Consider the following 20,176-nt stretch of genomic DNA (forward strand, 5'->3'; position numbering starts at 1 on the left):
AGTATTACTGTGTGGCCCAGCTAAGAACAGCTGCTTCCTTATTGTCAGGTGGCAGCATTGTTTTAGGGTATAGAAGACACAAGCCTTTTGCAAAGTAAACTACAGGGTATACTTGAAACTTCCTTGGGTTCCTTTTGCAGTTATTTATCCCATTTAACAGACCTTTAATAATTGGGGTTGGGTTTTTAAATGTCTTTTTAGCGCTTAAATGGGAAGATGTAGAATTTCTTTTATCTAAGGCTGGAGAGTTTTCTTTGCACTGTTAACTTGGTTATTGCATTTGCAGTTGTGCTCCTTACTTAGGTGATTGTTTTGATTATTTTGCTTGGTTTCTTTAGCAGCCACTTTCCAGTATTCTTTGACCTAATGATGTAAATTCAGAAGGGCAGCAACAACAGATGAATACGCAAAAATAAGAGTAATTTACTTATGCTATAATATAGTTGATTTATTCAGCCTGTAATCCTTTTGGGAGTATACCCTGAACATTCTTGGATATTCAGGGCTTCTTCTTACCAAAATTTAGATGTGGTGGATTAATTTTGCATATTGGCTAGCAGTAATTCTACAGGTAGTTAACTGTCTGTATTCCATGTGATTATTTTAAGTTTCATGCCGCTGACTTTTAACTGTATTATTAAAAATAATTCTCATGTTACCACATAACTTCCATCACTTCTAAGCACACAAACTGAAATGTAAAGTCTGTAGGCATGTGATATCAGTAATAATAATAAGCAAATGAGGTGTATTGCCCATTGTATTTGTGCTGATGTGGGTTTTTTTTTCAGTTTTCTTAAGACTGTTTCTTTGTAGTCTGATATCTTTAATAATCTTGACCTAAATTGATCTTGTTATATTTGAGCTGTTGTTCTTCTCTTTGACATACAGTGGTTTGTTTTGTGGGTGATGAGTGCAGGTATGAATAATGAGTATTAAATTAACACAGGTGTCACGCTTCCTCTTCCTGCAGTAATAAACAGTCTCCAGTTCCTAACAGACATATGTCAAACTGGACTTTATTCTGAGAGACTCTGTACATGCTGGCCTTATGTAGAAGGAAGATATTTTTTAATAATATGAATTATATATGCCCAAGGAGTGACTTGAATAGGTGATGGTGTTTGTGACAGAAATTGCAGATGTTATATTCTATTGCTCATTAACATATGAGTTATGACCTAAAATGTACTGAAAGTGTTTATGGACTAGAGATGGTAACTCCACAAAATAGTATTCACTTTCTTGCTTCTGGGGCACATGCTATATGCTATGTATGATTTGTTGGTAGAGAAGAATATCCCATGAAGATAAGATCACTGTTGAAAATGTTGTGAAATAAGATCACTGTTGAAAATGTTGTGAAATATGGACCACGTACTGGCAATGATGGTTAGAAAATTCAAAAACTGTTTGTTGGAGAGCACAGCATGACTTGAAGAGTTATGGAGAAGGATCTTCTGTTACATTAATTCTTTTCTTTGTGAATTTGTTTTCCCTTCTCTGCCCTATTGGCAGCTCTCTGACAGTCTGGATTGTTTTCTCAAATGGTTTTGTAAGCTAGCAGGCATTGTATTTTGCAACGAAAAAGGAATCAAAACTACTTTAAAACCGCAGTAGTTCTTATTTCTCTTCTTTGTTGTTAACCTCTTGTATTAGTAATTCATCTTACTGCATTCCATCTCCATCATAAGAGATTCTGTATCTTAGAGGCTCATTGTGAGGTCCAATGATAGTGTCCTTGAATAAAAAGTCACTTTAGTCTGGAGTACTATTCTTCCTATCTGTGATCTTCATGTTTTCTTTTTAAGCTATCAGCTTTGCCTTCCAGTATCTGTAAACATTTCACTGTACATCTGAATGTCACAAACTGTGCTCACCAAAATAAATCTTTGTTTTCCCATGTGCTCTTTTATACTAGATATTCTTAGCTTTTGCAGCTTTTAATCTGTTACGTGATCTACAGATGGCAATTTCTGAACACTTTTGTAGGTCTATGACCTAGAAGGCTTAAAAATTATTATTATTAACAATAATAATTTCTTCTTTTGTTTTAAAACCTTTGCCACATTGTCAAATGGTACAACAATAATTACTAAATTTTATGGATCATGATCATTAAAAATATTAAAACTATTGTTCCCAACATAAGTTTTGGGCCCTTGCGCTCCAGTAAGAGCTTTAAACTAGGAATGGTGATGGGGAGGAGAGAGTGCTCAACAGTCAAGTGAGGAAGTGGTGGGTGGAGCAGGCAAGCAAAGGGCCTGGAGTGATGTGAACAGAAGGCACATAGCATTAGCTGAAGTGGAATTGTCCCAGGCGTACGTGTGGAAATAAGGAGGTACCTAAGGGACAGCATTATGGAGAATAAAGTTCTCATACCCTTTCTGGGAAACCAGCATACTTGGGTGCCTCTCAGAAATGCCCATACACTAATGCATGCGGCCTGGGGAACAAAATGGAGGAATTAGAAGTATGTATGCAGCTCCAGGGCTGTGATGTCATGGGATCACAGAGCTGTGGTAGGATAGCTCAAGTGACTGGAACAGTGTGGTGGATGGATGCGGGCTCTTTAGGACAGGCCAGGAAGGTAAGGAGGGCAGTTTGCCCCATATGTGAGAGAGTAGCTGGAATTCATGTAGTCTGCTAGGGAAAGGTGGTGATCCTGCTCAGAGCCTGTTGTGGTTTAACCCCAGCCAGCAGCTAAGCACCACACAGCCACTCACTCACTTCCCCCCCACCCAGTGGGATGGGGAAGAGAATCGGAAAGAAAAAGGTAAAACTCATGGGTCGAGATTAAGAACAGTTTAGTAGAACAGAAAGGAATAAAATAATAATGATAATAATAACAATAATAAAATGACAATACTAATAAAAGGATTGGAATATACAAAACAAGTGATACACAAAGCAATTGCTCACCACTCACTGACCGATGCCCAGTTAGTTCCTGAGTAGAGATCCCCCCAGGGCAACTCTCCCCAGTTTATATACTAGATGTGATATCACATGGTATGGAATACCCTTTTGGCCAGTTTGGGTCAGCTGTCCTGGCCGCGTCCCCTCCCAACTTCTTGTGCCCCTCCAGCCTTCTTGCTGGCTGGGCCTGAGAGGCTGAAGAATCCTTGACTTAGTATAAACACTACTTAGCAACAAGTGAAAACATCTGTGTGTTTCCAACATTCTTCTCATGCTGAACCCAAAACATAACACTATACCAGCTACTAGAAAGAAAGTTAACTCTATCCTAGCTGAAACCTGGACAGAGCTTATGGGTCAGGATTCTCTATGTGCATTTCAGATCTCTGAATTCAAGGTAGGTGTGATATGCTTTGACATGCTTTCTGCTAAGATTTGAGCTCCAGTAAAATGTCCAGAACGTGAAAGTGACTAAGCATCTGTAGCTATCTAGTACAGATTTTTTTTCTACCAAACCCAAAGAGATTGAATAGATGGGTTCAATATTTGTATTCTTTATGTATACTTTGAGTATGTATGAAATAGTTTCTGATAAGTTTCAGGAACTGTTGTTTATAAGTTTTTTTTATGTAGTGGTCACACCCAGATATTGTGAAGTAACTGAGTTATATAGTGAATTTGTGAATGCCCAACATACTGAAATTATTGACTTTGATTTTATGTTTTGCCTTTAATTCACCTTCAGGTTCAGCAATTTAAGCAAGACCCCAAACCATCTGAATGTCTTCATTCTGTTTTCAGTGCACACACTGGAGATGAGGTCTTCTCCTATAAGGAATATGGTCACCTTCAGGTAAAATATGCATGTGTGTGTAAACGAAAGCTTGGATGATTTTAAATGTTATTGTTGTCTCCATTCTTTCATGATGCAGCTGTCTGTTTAGATTTGTTAGATGTGTTGTACTTGATAAAACTGAGATTCCTTCTGCATCTTTGGGTGAAAAAGGCTGTTTGGAAATATAACTCAGTGGTATGTTTTGGCCAGAAGGCTCTATAATAACTGGGATTTGTGGAGGTAGATGGTTGGTTGCTTATGAAGTTGCTTCTTTTTGAGACCAACAGATGGCTGTCAATAAATAATCCTGGCAAAAAAATGTTGAAGTAGTCAGTAAAGTGAAAGTTTTAGTGTAATCTTACATTGAATAATGTATTTTTTTGTTAACGTTCCCAGCTTAATTTTTCATAGGTCTGAGCAATTTTCATTCATAGTATAGATTTAGTGTTACACTGTCAATGGCTTTGTCTGGTTAAAAATTATTTTTCACTATTTTGTGTAGTGGTTCCTAGTCAGATTCATTGCAGAATTGATTGTTTTATTGTCTTTTATTTTCCAAAGTGTTGACTTACTCTTTTTTTTTCCCTTCTCTTTACCTTCAGATCCTTTTTTGCATTCATGACCTTATTCTTTTGCATTCCATAACTCTATGTACTCTTTCTAGTTCAGAAATTGCTAGTGAAATTATTCAGAAGCGACAGTAGGTTGATAATTATTTGATTTAATGGTGACAACATCGCTTAAATATTTTGTACAGTAAATGTGTTGAATTCAGAAAATATATATTCTGAGAAAAATTATTTGTGGGGTTATCCTAAGTTAGTATTTTGGACTTCTATGTGAGGCTTCCTGAGAATACGTACCTTTTATCTGCAGGAGGATACAATAATTTTGGGGCTTGGGGAGCAGTGTATGATAGTTCAAAGTCTCTGTTTTTTGTGGCAACTCAACCCTTCCCATAAACATGAATGCACATTCCCTTCTGTCATCAGCAAATGTCAAAAAATAGAGAGTTTTCAGCTCTGTGGAGACAACAGAAAACAGAGTAACTGAGGTAGTTCAGTTGGGAAGAATAGAATAGATTATGTAGCTGGTCTGCCATTTTTGCTGTACTCGGTGCTTTTCAGATTGTATTAAGAAACTGGAGTCAGTGGTCTTTAAATCTTTTGGACTTTTTAGAATTTGGACCTTATTTTTAATCTTCTATGTTTCAGATAATCCAATTTTTTGCTCTAGATGGTTTCACTAAATTTCATATACTGAGATTGTGGTTTTATAGCTCGTTCAAGCAAGTTATTGTGATGAACTTACTTTCTCTATTGAAGTTGTACAAATTCTCAATTATGCTAGAATTCTGTGTAACAAAAGCAGTTTTGATTCATTAATAAATTGACATTATGATGCTCATCTGTACAACTACTGAAGGTAATTACTGTTAATAATAAATGCTATGTACAGCTACAAAAGAAAATGGTTTTTCACAAATGTGATCATATCTGAATGTTGCAATTATACTTCTGTCAGTTGATAACCCTAAAATTCCAGTTAGGGATGAAGTGATTTGCTTTTTTAGATATGCTGTGTACTATTCAATATGCTCCTTGCCTTCTTGGTGCTCCACTTGCTAATAAATTGTCATATATGTAAACGTGAAACAGCTTGTGACTAAAGTGATGGGTCAAAGCAGTATGCCTAAGCAAAAACATTTTAATACCAGAGTTTCAATACTGCAGCAGAAGTTTTAGAGGACAGTGTTTGTGGTGTTTCTTCCTATTGATTGTTTCCACATCGTTACATCTAGCATATTGGTAGATTAGGATAATATTTTTGAAGAACCAAAACTGTGTTATAGTGGGACCATCTTTGTTAGTGAGTAATATCACATTTAACTTGTTTGTTTATATTACTCCAATAAACATAATGTTAATTATTGTTTCCTTTCTGTCTTTAATTACTTCAGATAAATGCTGTGTCGTTATTTCTCCTCTATTTGGTTGAGATGATCTCTTCGGGGCTGCAAATTATCTACAACACAGATGAGGTACAAATCGATTCCTGGTGTTAAAACACATGCTTTATTAAGTTGTTTTGTTGGGTTTTTTCTTGGTTTTATTTAATTACCAACTGTAAAATAATTGTTCTGGAAATACACTGCAGATTTTTTCCACTTTTAATGGAAGTCAGAAAAGATAAATGGAATGAATGGATAGTGAAATAAATTAATAGCTAATAAAGTGTTAGATATGCAAAGAGTGAATGTAACATGACATTGAAAACTTGTATAGTTTCCTGCTATTTCTGAAAGGTACAAGGTTAAGAATTAAAAGGTCTATTAGGACAGTTACCTTCTAGTTATGTTGCTCTCACTTTTCACCTCATTTCAAACTGTCAGTACATTCTGTCCAGTGGAATTTCAATATAATACATAATAGAGTAAATTTTCCAGAAAGCTGAAGGACTTTCTTCAAATACTTATGAACCTATGGGTGTTAAGAAGTTTTGCTGTATCTTTAATTGAAAATAAACCAATTTTATATCATGGTAAGAGATATTTGTAAGATTGTCAACTGTTCTGTAAATAAGATAATAATAGCCACCATGGCCTTGACTTGAGGACAACTCATGTCAGGACAATCTGCTGTCCTGCTCTAAAATGAGGTTATGTTTTGAGATGGGAATAGAAAGCATAGATAATTTCCACCCCACAACCCCCCCGCCCCGATTTTCTTAATCTGGGTTTGTTTGAATTTACTCTGGTCTGTTTAATAGTCGCTGGTGTATGGCCTTAAAAAGCTTAAATGCACTTATAGTACTACCATTTTAAAAAAAGGGAGATTTTTCCAGTAAGAGTATATTTGCATTATATTTCTAGAACATACATCTTCATTAATGCTTTTTATTTAAATAATGAGAAAGCTAAGTGATGCACCGTGTCTGCTTTCTTGCTTAGTTAGATCATATGATAGGTCTGTATTATTTTCTCTGAATTGCCTTTATGTCTGTGAGGAGGCAAATGTATATAATTATGTATTTATTTAGCTTGACTTATAATTGATATTATCCTCCAGATGTTTGCATTTAATTACAGAATCTGCAGAAAAAAATGCATGTGTATAGACTCTCCAGTCAGTGGATATTCTCCACTTCAATGTCAGCATGTAGTTTTCATTGCAACTGTACCCTAGAAATCTGTGGTCTATGGAGATTTATACTAAGATTGTCTTACCACAGATCTGTACATTCTATTAGTCTCTGTATAGCTTCAGCAGTTGCATACATTCTCGGATCTTATTAATGCCACATAATTATGGTATTTCCAATTTTTCCTGTGTGTCTAGATAATACTCAGCATAGTGGCACTGGCAGCACTGTGGATGTGACAATCTGCTACCCAAGCATCAAGTTGGATATTTCTTTCCAATGATATCATTTCATGACGTATTTAGTCTCCTTTCATAGAGAGAACGTTTCAAACCAGTGCTAGCACAGTGGAAGGTGCTGGCAGATGGTTGACATTTGGCAAGCTGTTTGCATGAATATGTTTGTACACAGAACTGTTGGCTTTGGAGGCAATCATTGTATACTAGGCTGCTTGATGTCAGGCATGGCAGCTGTCAATGAGTTACCCTCTAGTTGCATCTGTTTGCAGTTGAAAAATTAATTTAATTGCACCTTTGCATCCATAACAAAGAGAACAGTATATGATTGTGCAAGTGAATGAATTTGAGAGCAGTTATTTACACATAAAACAGAGTAACACTAGTATTTGCAGTCATCCATGCTGCATGTGTATTCTTTATTACACCTTGCTCTCCACATGCTTGGCTTCTGGATAAAGAAGCTTAACACACACAGTCCATAATTTCTGTAAGTGCTTTAGCATTGACTTGGTTATAGCATTTACATGGCCATGATACAAATGATTGCTCTCTGAAGGTTTTGGTTTGCAACCAGTTATCTGCTGCCTTTTTTCTGTAAATCTGCTATTTGGAAACCCTTAGTTAGTCTCATAAAATATCTGTAATTGACCATTTTTTTCTCATGTTCTGAACATCATCACTGGTAGAAAGTCATCGGTAAGGTTATGTATTTCTATGTGGTGCTTTTTGGTTCTTCATTTAGCTGATGCATCTAAATTTCAGTTAATGATAGAGATAGGAGAAGCCACTCTCTTAATCACTGGGTGTTCTAGCTTCATTCAGAGAAAGTTCATTTTAATACAACCAAATGCTAAATTAAAGGGATGAATAATAGTGGCCATATCTAAAGAGTGGAACAGTCTGTTTCCTTGGAAGTATTAGCTATGAAAAGATTTAGCATACAGATAATTGTATATGAGCATGCCACAGTGAAATTTTAGCAGAGCCAGATAATATATAGAGAGACAAGTGAGTATAGAATTATGTATATCACTGGTGGACTGGTATTAGCATAAAGACTGTATCTGAAATAGTAACTTTTTAAGATTTAAAGAAAAATGGAGACAAAAAGAAAAACCAGAGGTATGCAGGTAAATAAAAATGGAAGCAAATACTTTTCAGTAAAAGATTTGGTTTTTTATCTCATAGCTCATTTAAAAAAAAAAACAAACAACACTTTTCTGTAGTAAAGTGGATCCTCCTGTGTAGTTCCCCAATATGGTTGTGTTTATAGCTGTTGCAATATTCTCTTTTCCCACAGAAATACCCTAGAATTTTTTGGATGGGAGGGGATGAAATACCTGTTTTGGTGCATGAACCAGTGTAAATCTTGTGTCTGTGGTTAAATTTCCTGTAAATTATAATCAATGGACTCTTTGAAGTGAGCTGTAAAATTTATCATCAATTTAACTTTTCTACAATTGAGCAACTCCAAATGTCTCTTTCAATGGTATAAATGAGGAAAAAGTATCTGCTTAAATAAGTCCCCAGCTATAGTTTAATACACCTTCAATACCTTAAAATACCCTTAAATACCTTAGTATTCAGTTGCAACATGTTGATCCAAGAGGAGATTTTAATGATAATAAATTCATTCAGAGTTTTATTTGTCTTTATAAAGGAGTGTGTTTGAATCCACATAAGTATGTTTTATCTGGAGCTAATATAACAAAACTTTGGCATATCAGTTCTCTTACAATGAATTAAGAAATAGCACCAAGATTTCTGTGTCCTAATCTTGTAGGATTTAATTTCTTTTGCTCTCTGATCTGTTTTTAGGACAAATTTTTTAAAAGATCAAAATGCCAGTTTTTTGGAGCTCTTCAAGTATGTCTTGAATATTAAATCATTTTTATTACTGCCTTTGTAGGAACTTTTGCATATATCACATCGTCACCTAATTTGGGACAGCTCTTAATATTTTGTAACTAAAAACTGGTTTTAAAGTGAATATCTGAACTTGGGAACATCATTCTCTGGGGTGGGGGGGAAAGGATGGAAGGCACAGTTATGATGGCTGAGGAAAAACAACTTTGTCTTTTTGAAAAAATGAACAGAAGAAAATATGCTTTCATTTTCCTTCAGTCACTTATCTTTCTTTCCTACAGGTGTCCTTCATTCAAAATCTTGTGTTTTGCGTGGAAAGAGCCTATCGTGTACCAGATTTTGGTGTCTGGGAAAGAGGAAGTAAATACAACAATGGCAGTCCAGAGCTGCATTCAAGGTAGGTGAGCGAATGTAGCTCTTTCAGTCAAAGTAAGTAAATGTGATATGAATAAAAACAATTCATGAGCAGAGTTAAAAATAATAATGCATTAAAATACTGTTTGAACTAAATAAAGGTTCTCTAAAGACTAAGAGATGTATTTGGGGAAAACGTGAAGCATAATTTCATCATCATATGCGTGCTGAAATAACCACCTAGATGCTTAGCTATTTGAGTATTCAAATTCCAATAATGATGTGCAGCTGCATGCATATAATTCTGAAAATTGTGTTCAGAACAGTTCAGACTCTTGAGGCATATGCAGTAGATGGGATCCACAAAAATGTTTAGGAAAATCCTGATATAAGAAAGTGTTGAATCATGAGTCTAGATTTTCTCTTCTCTACCATGGTGGGAGGAAGATGCTGGACACTGGAGCATAGCCTAGTGTACAAGTTCTTTTCCAGGTTCTTCAGATGCCACAAGTAAGTGAGCATTCTGACCACTGTCCTGTGAGACAGTTAGGAATGTTCTTAACATTTTAATATTAGAGTGGTCCAGTTCACTTCAGTGGAATTGCTCACATGCTGTCTATCTTGAAGGATCAAATCTGTAATTTGACAACTTGCTTTTTCTCGCGTTACTATTGTTTTCTTCACTTTTTGACTTCTGAGGTTTTATGAATCATAAAAATGGCTATAGCTTGGATATCTTAGGATTTTTAAAATATCATTGATCATTGTAATTATCATGGGCTTGCAAATAATACGTGTGTTTCTTCCAGTCTTTGTTGTTGCCAAATGAATCTGTGTTCTCATTTCAGAATGAAGTAATTTTTCTTAAGTCATATACAGGCATGTATTTTAACATGTAGATATAATTACACATCATTGCAGCAAAACACTTAATTTAGGTATGTTTTTTTCAGGGCTTTTGTAGAGTTTTAGTACCAGTTTGAGAACTGAAGACTCCCAAGTTGTTATATAATCTGCTTCATTAGTTGTTTGGGGTTTTTTCTTTCTCCTGGGTCTGTAAAATTGTCAAATGCCAGATTATGTGAGTGTTCGCTTAAAGAATCCTGTACGTCCTTCCGCATCTCACCTTTTACAAACTTGCAAAAGAAACACTGAAACTCCTGTGTCTCCTCTTGTTTGCAGCATTCTGGTTATTCAGTACGCGAATTTCCTCCAGGGAAAACTGAACATATTTTAATGAGATGGAAATGGGCATGTTGCCTTGTCTTCATCTAGACTGACATTTATAGGTTGGTTTTTCTAAGGGTGAAGTTTTATGAGATGGACTGAGCCAGTCTAACAGATCATTGAGCTGGCACAAAAGGAAGTACAGAGCTTGGTCCTAATTTAAGAAGTAGACTTTGGTCATCAGAAACAGGTATTGCCCCTATTTATTATTCCTTGTGTGCATGTTGATACTCTGCTTCACTGTAGGAAGCCAGTAGACAATTTCCCTTGTTCTCATAAATCAGAAAAAATGGAAGAGGAACATGCATCAAAAGATGTATTCAGATATTATTGAGGAAAGCCCTGGGTACACTAAAATACTCTCTATACTTTGTTATGCTCCTATTGTAGTGTATCTACCTAAGAGAGCTCTAAAAAAAAAAAATTAAAAAAATTCAAGAAGTGATTATAACTAATCAGGGCTAGTCATGAATGATGTATGTATGTCTTCAGTGATTATGGACTCCAAAGCAGTCACTTCAGTTTCAGTATTAAGTATGCTATACTCCTGGCCCTGAAAACTCACACTGTAAGTCTACATACAGTGTGTGTTTGCTTTCAGAATTAGAAGTTAATTCTTGTCTTTTATTGAAAGAGACTTTCTTTTTAAAGAAGATGTTGTATAATATGAAGTCCATGAATAATAACTGCAAATTATGGCGTGTGTTAGAAGATGCAAATATTTTAAGTCTTTACACAATCTTAGTATTCTCTCTTAGAACAGTTCAAAACACTTCTAATAAATGATAAATAGCAAAACACTCTGTGGACCTGGTCTTCACTGATGTATGCACATTCATGTCTTTTACTGGTTCAAAGGCAAGATTTGTAACAGCTTTTATTATAGTGTGATCCCCTTCCCACATGGCTGAACTTCTGAAAAATTAATTTGTCCTGTAACCATTTGATCAAGCTGTTCTCCAGGCATCTGCTGAGTACCTCTGCAAAATGTCTTTGACATCTCCCATATGTACTGTGAGAATAATGAAGTTGCCAAAGTGCAGTATCTTCATATTCCAAATCTAACTAAGACTGTAGAGCCTTGATCTTGCTCTTCTGTGTAGTGGAGGTATACTGCTATAGTGTTGTCCTTCCTTGATCTATTTTGTTTTGTCTAATTATGAAATTATTATTGTTGTTGTGGGTTTGTTTTTTGTTTTGTTGTTTGGGTTTTGTTTTTTTAAGATCCTTTGTGGTGTTCGATGTTCCAGTTGAACTGCACAGTTCTCGGATGGAGGCAAGAAACTGTGAATGGGAGGAGGATTAAGGATGTATATGCTTTAAGGTGTGTTTTGATTAGCAGTTGCTAAGAAGATGCAAATTTTAGTGTTTGCCCTCGAGTATTTTACTAAGAGTGTAAATCTAACAATTAAAAGTTACTGGGAATTATGAATGATGTTTAAGTGAATTTAGTAATGCTTTTTTAGCAAGCTGGAAGTCTCTAGGTTAGTGTCAGCTTTCCCTGCCCCAAATCTGGATCAAGGTCAAATGTTACCCATAGTATTATGATTGCAAGACTTGTCTTGATAATCTGTGACAAATCACAATAGTTGGCAGCTATAGTAAGGTCTACAGGTTGCACCTGGGAAGGTTCAGTATAGACATTAACATGAAACCTTTTCACTTGAAGTGCAGTGAAGCACCAGAGCAGGGTATTCAAAAGATGTTATGGAGTCTCCATCCTTGGAGGTTTTTGAGACTTGTCTAGATGAGGCTGTGTTTACTTGAATCGGTCTTGGTTATTACATCTGGCTTCAAGTGAGATTTCATATTGGACTAGATGATTCCATATGTCCCTCCCAACCAATGACTTTGTGATCCTGTGAAATTTTTAGAGGAATATTTAAAGAGAGTTTGGGTTAGGCTTTGTTTTGGGGCCATCTCCAAGTAAGCATCTTTTTCTCTGGGAATACAGTCCAGCAGGTTAACACAGCATGTTCATAGTGCGCTTCTGAGTGGAGGAAGAAACATATTTATTAAAATACATTTTGCCTTTAATTCATACTCTTAAAGCAGTCCACTTTTTTCTGTTACTAAGTTGCAGAGTATGAAGAATATATTTTCTGTAAAAAGACATGAGCATAATGTTTATTACAAAACTCTTTTCTAATTTGCCCAACAGGAAGGTATTAATCAGTAGGAATGAAACAAGTGTCTGAAGTGTGATCATGGTTCTGAAGTGTGCAATGTTTTGTGCTTGTTCAGTCTTTTGAAGACATACTTGATACTACAGCTGTTCTCAGACTTTTTTTGTTTTAAAGTAACTTCCTGCTGTCAGTTACCCATGAAACATCTAGTAATCTAAGGTGTGTATGGTGAAGGGAATGCTTGATATACCGTTGTAATGTGAAGAAATATTATATGATGGGGGAAAGAAAGCAGTATTTTAATGTTGAGTCATTTATATTTTCATTTGCAAATAATACTTGTGAAAGTACTGGCTTTGAATAACTAGAGGTAGAAAAATACTGATCAATTACAGTAAGTATTATTCTTATTGTAGAATAATGACTGAGTATGTGAAATAGAAATTATTTCAAGGAAAGAATCCATATTCATATTCAATTTTTTTCAAGCAGTATCATCCTATTTTGTGGATACAGTGAGTAGTTTTACATTATCTGAATACCAGTCATTGTTGCTGTTTGAACAACTATTACTTCTCTACTTTTTGTCAGTAACTTTTTTCCTGCTCTGAAAATACCTGGCTGTTGGTATTAGAAGTGTTATTTGGAAGGGAAGAGTATTAGATTTTAACATGTGATACAGATTTCAGTGTGCAGGATTTCTCCAATTTTCATTTTCTATGTACGCAGTTTGATAATAATACTTAACTCCTATGAAAAGTTTGTTCTGAGTCATCACGCTAATTTCTTTGATCAATTGCTAGGTTATAATTAAAATAGGGCAATTGTTAGAACAATTATATTTTTCTTTAAGTATTTGAAACAAAGCCAGAAAAATAATTATATTCACAACACTTCTGAGCTCAGTTTATTCCTTCATCACATTCTCCAGTACCAAAAGCTTTCATCAGCAGAAGGTACCGAACTGAGGGATTTTACCACTATTTGATGGCAGCTGCTCAGAGCAGAACTTAGTTAACCTAATCAGCTTTCTCTTGTTGGACCAATTAGAATTAACTCCTATGAGTACTATTTCTGGCAGTGTTTCAGAAAGAAAGATGGATGTTTATAAACCTGTTGGAATAGTTAAAAAGAATGATAGAGTCTGAGATCGGTGTCAAAAGTACTTCTAATATTAAAACCAACCCAGGTAAAACAGTACTTAAAGTAAACAAATTCTGTAACTGCACTGTGTTTTTACACTGAAAGTTATTTTCAATATTTTCTGTGTAATCATAATTGGATCCCTTTATTTACAGTAAGGTAAAGAGTTTTCTCTGATCTCAAAATGCTGCATCAAGTATAGAAGAATAAAGGTTAAAGCACATGTCCCTGTTTGCAGTTTTCTAACAATTTGGTTGCTATAAGTTTTTTGAGCTCGATAGTGCAGTTGTTTGTTCAGTACTATCACAACTCCTCTTATACAGAAGTTCAGGATTATTAATGATTAGTTTCTGAGTATTTTTTCTAACTCAGTGTTGCTTCAGTAATTATTTTTATAAACAAAGTATCTAGGGCTGTCTTGTTCACAAAGTACATATTCCTAATTGTTGTTAATTTTACTGTTTCCCTGCAAGTGGAGTGTGGCCCTCAGACCCTTAAGGATGCTTTAATTTTTCACAATCACAGCTTTCTCTGTGCCAACATTGTTCTCATGTTATCTGGGCACATGGATCCTCTGACAAACTATTTTTTTTTTGTGTTCCTTGTTTGGCAGTACTGTGTAGCTTTTATCCCAAACAAAAGATGGCAAGAAAATCGAAAGCGTGGTTGGCTGAGTGAATAATCAGTAATAGAGAAAAAAGGATATAAACTTTTAACTCCATTTCTGTCCTTTTTTTTTAAAGAGAGTATTTGAAAGAATTACTGTGCTAATAAGTAAACTGTTAAATTAACTGGTATATTCTGTTTTTCCCAGACTTTTCACAGTTCTTAAAACTTCAGACTTTTCAAGCATCTATATATAGTAGTGTAGATGTTTGTGAGAGTTCTTTTTTTTGTTTAGTTTTGTTTGTTTGTTTTGTGTCTGTGTTTGGTTTGGTTTTGTTTTTCTCCACATTTATGTATTGTGCCCAGCTGGAAAAACTATGGTAGCTGCATCTAAACAGTTGTTAGCTGAGGACAGTGTCAACAACTTCCTCTCCCTTATAAGGAAAGGCTTTATGGAAGGGTGAACCTTTCAGTTCCTCTTTCCATTGATTTTTATCTTGCTGAGGTTGGAGGCTTTCTTCCTGCAGTGTTGATCTATGTCCTCGTACTACGTTCTGTCACTTTTGTTTACCCTCATGGTCTTTTTTTAAGTCTGAATCTTTTGTCATGTTAGCCTGATTCATTCTGCTTTTTCCTTTTTCAACCTTTTGCTATATGTCTTCAGATTTGTTAACTTCTAAGATAACAAGGTAGACATCTATACTTTCCTGTTATTCTGCTGTCTTCCTTTTCTATTGTCTCATTTATTGTCATTTTTTGACTAAAAATATTTCAAATTAATTGTAAGCTACTTGGAAAGCAGAGCTCCTATCTAAAGGAATGGGCAGTTAGGGAGAAAGATGGAACTTGATTCTGAAGGAGGAGCTTCAAAACTGGGACAGATGTTTAGGGATAGCACATGGGGTGTCAGTGAAGTCAGTAAATCACTGTTGTGGTTTATACAGAAATGAAGCAGAGAGATAAAGGTGCATTGATCAGAGGCACTGTAGCTAAGTGGAGACAAAGGCATAATTTAAAGTTTTAGTTTTATGAATAAAGTTGGGAGAATTATACTAGGCTTTATTTTACTGGGTGCTCTGAATCTGTTTTACCAGATAGGTTAAGAGAATGTAAAAGGTGTTTGTTTTATTAGCTAGACTTCTGTAATATTTCTAGTTCCTATACTTTTATGTTACCACTTAGAAAGCAGTGCAAACTCCTTTCCCTACTTTGAGTGCTTGTATTCAATAGTGGAACTGTCAGAAATCCGGTAGCATTACATATTAAGTTTTTAAACTCTAGCACTGTCGGGAACTAGGTCATTTAATATTTTACTTTTTGATGCCCCGTGACCTTAACATCTAGAATTTTGGAATCAATGTGCAAAAATGTGGTGTTTTATATGAATGTTAATGCTTTAGGTTCCTTACTGCAGCTGAATGGACATATGTGAAGTTGGCCTATCTATAATTATATGTTCTTTAAAACAATATTTCAAAATTCTGCTCTCTGTCATACTTCAAATTTCATATAAATCTGTCAAATGTATGTAGATTTCTATTAGCTTATCTTGAGCTTTTCTTTAAAATTAAAAAAATAATCATCAAAAGTGTGTGTGTGCATTGAGACAGAATGCCTTTTTTTTTTTAAATACTCACAAGGAAAGTATAAGACTACATTTTTAAAATGAAAAGGCCTTTTAAAAGTCATCTTATGTATACTTTTATATGTACTGTATGATTTTCATAATCAGTAATATATTTTAGTATATCATTTGATTAAAAATTGGATAATGATTAGTGATTTTAGTGCTTAATGTCTTTAAACATGAACTCACTAACTTGAAAGCTTGTTGGTAGTATTTCTGGGTCTTGTTTTCTTCATGATGGATACTGGTCATGGAGTAGGTGAAATTAAAGACGTTTCACTATACGGTTGATAGCAGAAAATGCTCCTTTTCTGAATCCAGATCAATGAGTTCTTTTATTATATCGAAAGCTAGCTAGAACTCAGTCTTTTAAAGTTTAATGCTTGAGAGCTGGACTGAAAAACTGTGTTGAAGTAAATCTTATGTTAATACACTATTAGCAAGACCTTGAAATACATAATGCCAGATGTCTAGTAGCAAGGTGAGAGCAGAAGTGCATTTTCCAGATGGTCTCTGACATTTCAAGACAAATAAAAATGCCGAAATGTGGGTTTTTTTAGAAAAACAAACAAACAAACCCCAAAACAACCCACCACCAAACAACCCCAAATTTGCTGCATCATCATTTTATTAACGTAAAGGTTAAGCACAAAATTCAAATCAAGAAAAGATCATAGTTCTGAAAGCTGTCAAATGTATTAAATTTTAGTCTGGGCTTGAATTATGATACCTCTGCTTTTTTGTTGTTTTGTTTTCTCCTCAGTTCCGTGGGGGTGGCAAAAGCAGCTTTAGAAGCAATTAATGGTTTCAATCTCTTTGGAAATCAGGTAATAAAAATGTTTGTTTTCTTTCCTTTTTTTTAGCAGTAATGATTTACACTGTGGATCAGAGGATATTTAGAAATATCTAGCAGAGTTTGTTAGATTCCAGCTTTAAAGAAAGTTAGTTTGCAAATGGATTGCTCCTGTTTCAGGTACAGAATTTGTCTAATAAAATCATTAGTGCTCTTGCTATCAAGAAATACTTTTTTTTTCTTACAAGAAAAAAATCTAAAATGATTGCAGCTTATTCTGAAAAGGGACTTGGTTGCCAAAAAGGTGGTTTGTTTTCAGAATTGTATCTGTTTATCATAATACAGTATGCCTCTACCTACAAGCATTACATTACTTTTGTCTTCTTCCTTCATGTGGCTTTTAATCAAAACTTTAAACAAGCTACTTGTACATAATCCCACTGTTTTACTGGGTTTTAATTTCAATATGTTGCATAGTGGTAAAAATCTTTTCCCATCCTTTCACATGGCTTGGATCAATTAAGAAAGCAAGCCTTTTCTTAGATTTTTATCTCTGACTTGTATTCCCCTTCTATGTGCATTTTTTTTTGTAGGTGTTCTACCTACAGTAGTTTATAGCTAAAATAAAAGAATACTCTTCCAAATTAATGGTCTAGAAAATGTACAAATGGAAGAGATACGTCATTGTCGGGCTATCTGTGTTAATAGTGAATGGAAATGAAGGATAGGAATGCAGCTGAAAAGAAAGTTCGATAGCATCAGATGTGTGTAGAAATAGTTATAAAACTTGCTGGTGAGTTTTGCCTGTAAATTGTGTGGAAGGGAGGATAACTTGGTCACAAAGTGGTGAGCTCAGTACACTAAGTAAAGCTTTCCATGTTGCACTGTTTTCTTGGAATCTTTCATCCTTTCTGACTGATGGACCTCGCTCACATGGCCAAATGTCTGAATTTCATACAAAGTAAACATTAATTGATGAAACATGCTTTATCTCTTCTTAGGGTTGAGTAACATTCAAAACTTAGTTTAAAAAAATAACGTGCTTACATGAGTAACATGTTTCTATACTTACAATTTTTTCTGAAGTTAGGCAGTATATGATCCTTTTGAGTTTTGATAATTTTATATTGTGAACTTGACTTGAAGTACTATTTGTATATTTTTTGAGTAAAGTTTCTGTATGTTCTTGCTGGCTTTCAGGTATGATTTCTATTTTTATTTTTTTCTCTTTCTGTAATATCTGTGCTCTCCTTTTGTCTCGCAAGTCAGATGGAACTGACTTCCAGATTGTAGTATTTGTCTGTTTTCAAATATTCAACTTTAAGAAACTTGGTTAAATCCACTGGTTTGCCATAAAGAAAAGTAGTACAAAGGAGAGAAGCTATAAATGGTAAAATAGTAAATGGTGAATAAGGGGAATGCTCTTTGTGTGAGCTAATGAGTATGAGCTAGGTCAACTGTAAAGCTGTGAATGGGAAACAGTCCAAATTACGTTCCAAGTTGCTTTTGGTACTCCTTGGCTTATTGAAACTTTTTTTGTTATTTGTGTCTCCATTTTTCTATTGGTAAAATGGAAGGTATGGATCGAAACAGTCATATGAAATAATTATTAGCACTATTGGACAAAAAAGTTCTTCCTTATAGTTTATTCACATAAAAACAACTGTTGAACTAAAACGTTTTAGAGCTTGGGATGAAAAGTATAAGTGACAATTTGTTTTAAATAGTAAGCAACTGACATAGAAGTACAATCTATTAAACAATCTTATCTACTGATGAAAAACTATACCACTTACTATTATTAGACTCTTCTTTGTCTTATGGCATAAAACAGGAGATCCTCCTAAACAAGGATTTCTGACTCTGTAGACTTAGGCATCCATTACAATTTTTGTGGTGGTAGGGTGGGTTTTTTTTTTCAGGGGGTTGGGGGGTGGCTTGAGTTTTTTGATTTTTGTTTTTTTTCCATCTGTATACTTGTACTAGTATTGTAGTACAATAGACTTTTTCTGTTTAGAATCCACACCTCAGGAAATATTGATGGCTGTTTGCCTACGAGTGAGGAAGTATGAAAGTGCTCTTTATGCATACACAAATGCACTGTTTCAAAAAGACTTAGGCATTTGGTCTAGTTTTGGTTTACTTTATGTACATTTTAAAAGCTGATATTATGCATTAAGAACTAGGAGCTAGTAAGGATCTTAAATAACGATTATACATAATACACACACATTGTCAGTATTTCAGAAAAAACATTTCTCTACAATCTTTACCTTCCCAACAGTCTCAAGCACCAGTAAATGTGGCTGCTTTTTTTTTTTAAATTATTTTTTACTAAATTCTGAAATGGATGAATAAATTGCTGAAGCAAAACCAGTTTAAGTGCTTTGAGAGTTTATTTCAAAGATATTTAGCATAAACAGAAAACGTTTTGACCTTCAGTCTGTGGCAGAGTTTGCCTTTGTGCTTAGCTCCAGCTGTGTTCCAATAGCTTTGAGAAATCCTGCTGAGCCCCTCAAGAGACGTGTTTGCACCTGCAACTACAGTAGTGCAACCTGCATAAATCATGGCTGGGGACAGCAGACTGCTCAGCCTTTCCATGCAGATTTTTCGACTCACACTGTGAATGCTGGAAGAGACCGAATAAATACAAATACATAGTATTGCAGCTGCTGTCACACATGCATGTGTGTTACGTATCTTTTACTATATCATGATAGGGCAGAATCCTTGTGCATTCATGGATACACCCAGAGAAGACAAAATAAAGGTCACTTACTGTTGATATCCACATAAGTGTTCCTTCCCTCCCTCCCTGAATTCTAGAAAACATTAAAAAAGAATAAATTTCTGTAAGAAATCATACTACCATTTGTTCTGTAACAAAGAACTACCTAAGTGATGTTCGAATATTTTTAATGCATCCTTTGCTATGCTTTCTAGGTGCCAGATAGAAAAAAGAACAATTATGAATTGAAAACTGATTAGCTTTTTGTTTAATCTGAATTTTACATGCTTTAGTGTAAAAAGGAGTTAATTCATGGTTTTTAAATGCTGTTCTTTTTCATCTCCATCATACCAGAATTATTTCATAAAAAGTGGTAGTTATAAGCATAAAAATACAGTCAAGCTGTAATCCTAACATTCCCTCAGTGAAAGATTTGTTTTCACATTGAGAAGAGAATTTTTAATATGAAGCTATTTAGTTTCTCATTATTTTGCTTTATGACCTATGCTAAATTTCTTATATTTATTCCCAATGTATTCCATATCTCTGAAACAATAGTTATAAATCTGTAT

At 34.7% G+C, this 20,176-nt stretch overlaps 1 protein-coding gene across 6 annotated transcripts in view; it reads left to right on the forward strand.

Annotated features, from left to right (window-relative positions):
* The window catches only part of PHKB (phosphorylase kinase regulatory subunit beta), a 90,478-nt gene that overhangs the window by 14,968 nt on the left and 55,334 nt on the right, over positions 1-20,176 (forward strand). For 5 of the 6 annotated variants that reach the window (XM_075040177.1, XM_075040173.1, XM_075040174.1 and 2 more), the window contains 4 exons: positions 3,665-3,772; positions 5,715-5,795; positions 9,282-9,397; positions 16,847-16,910. In XM_075040177.1, coding sequence (XP_074896278.1) covers positions 3,665-3,772; positions 5,715-5,795; positions 9,282-9,397; positions 16,847-16,910 — 369 coding nt within the window. Of the gene's footprint in view, positions 1-3,664; positions 3,773-5,714; positions 5,796-9,281; positions 9,398-11,588; positions 11,906-16,846; positions 16,911-20,176 lie in introns of those variants that run through there. The other variant, XM_075040178.1, reaches the window with a different exon arrangement.

The sequence above is a fragment of the Buteo buteo genome, chromosome 11, assembly GCF_964188355.1.
Source record: "Buteo buteo chromosome 11, bButBut1.hap1.1, whole genome shotgun sequence".
In the NCBI taxonomy this organism is placed as follows: domain Eukaryota; kingdom Metazoa; phylum Chordata; class Aves; order Accipitriformes; family Accipitridae; genus Buteo; species Buteo buteo.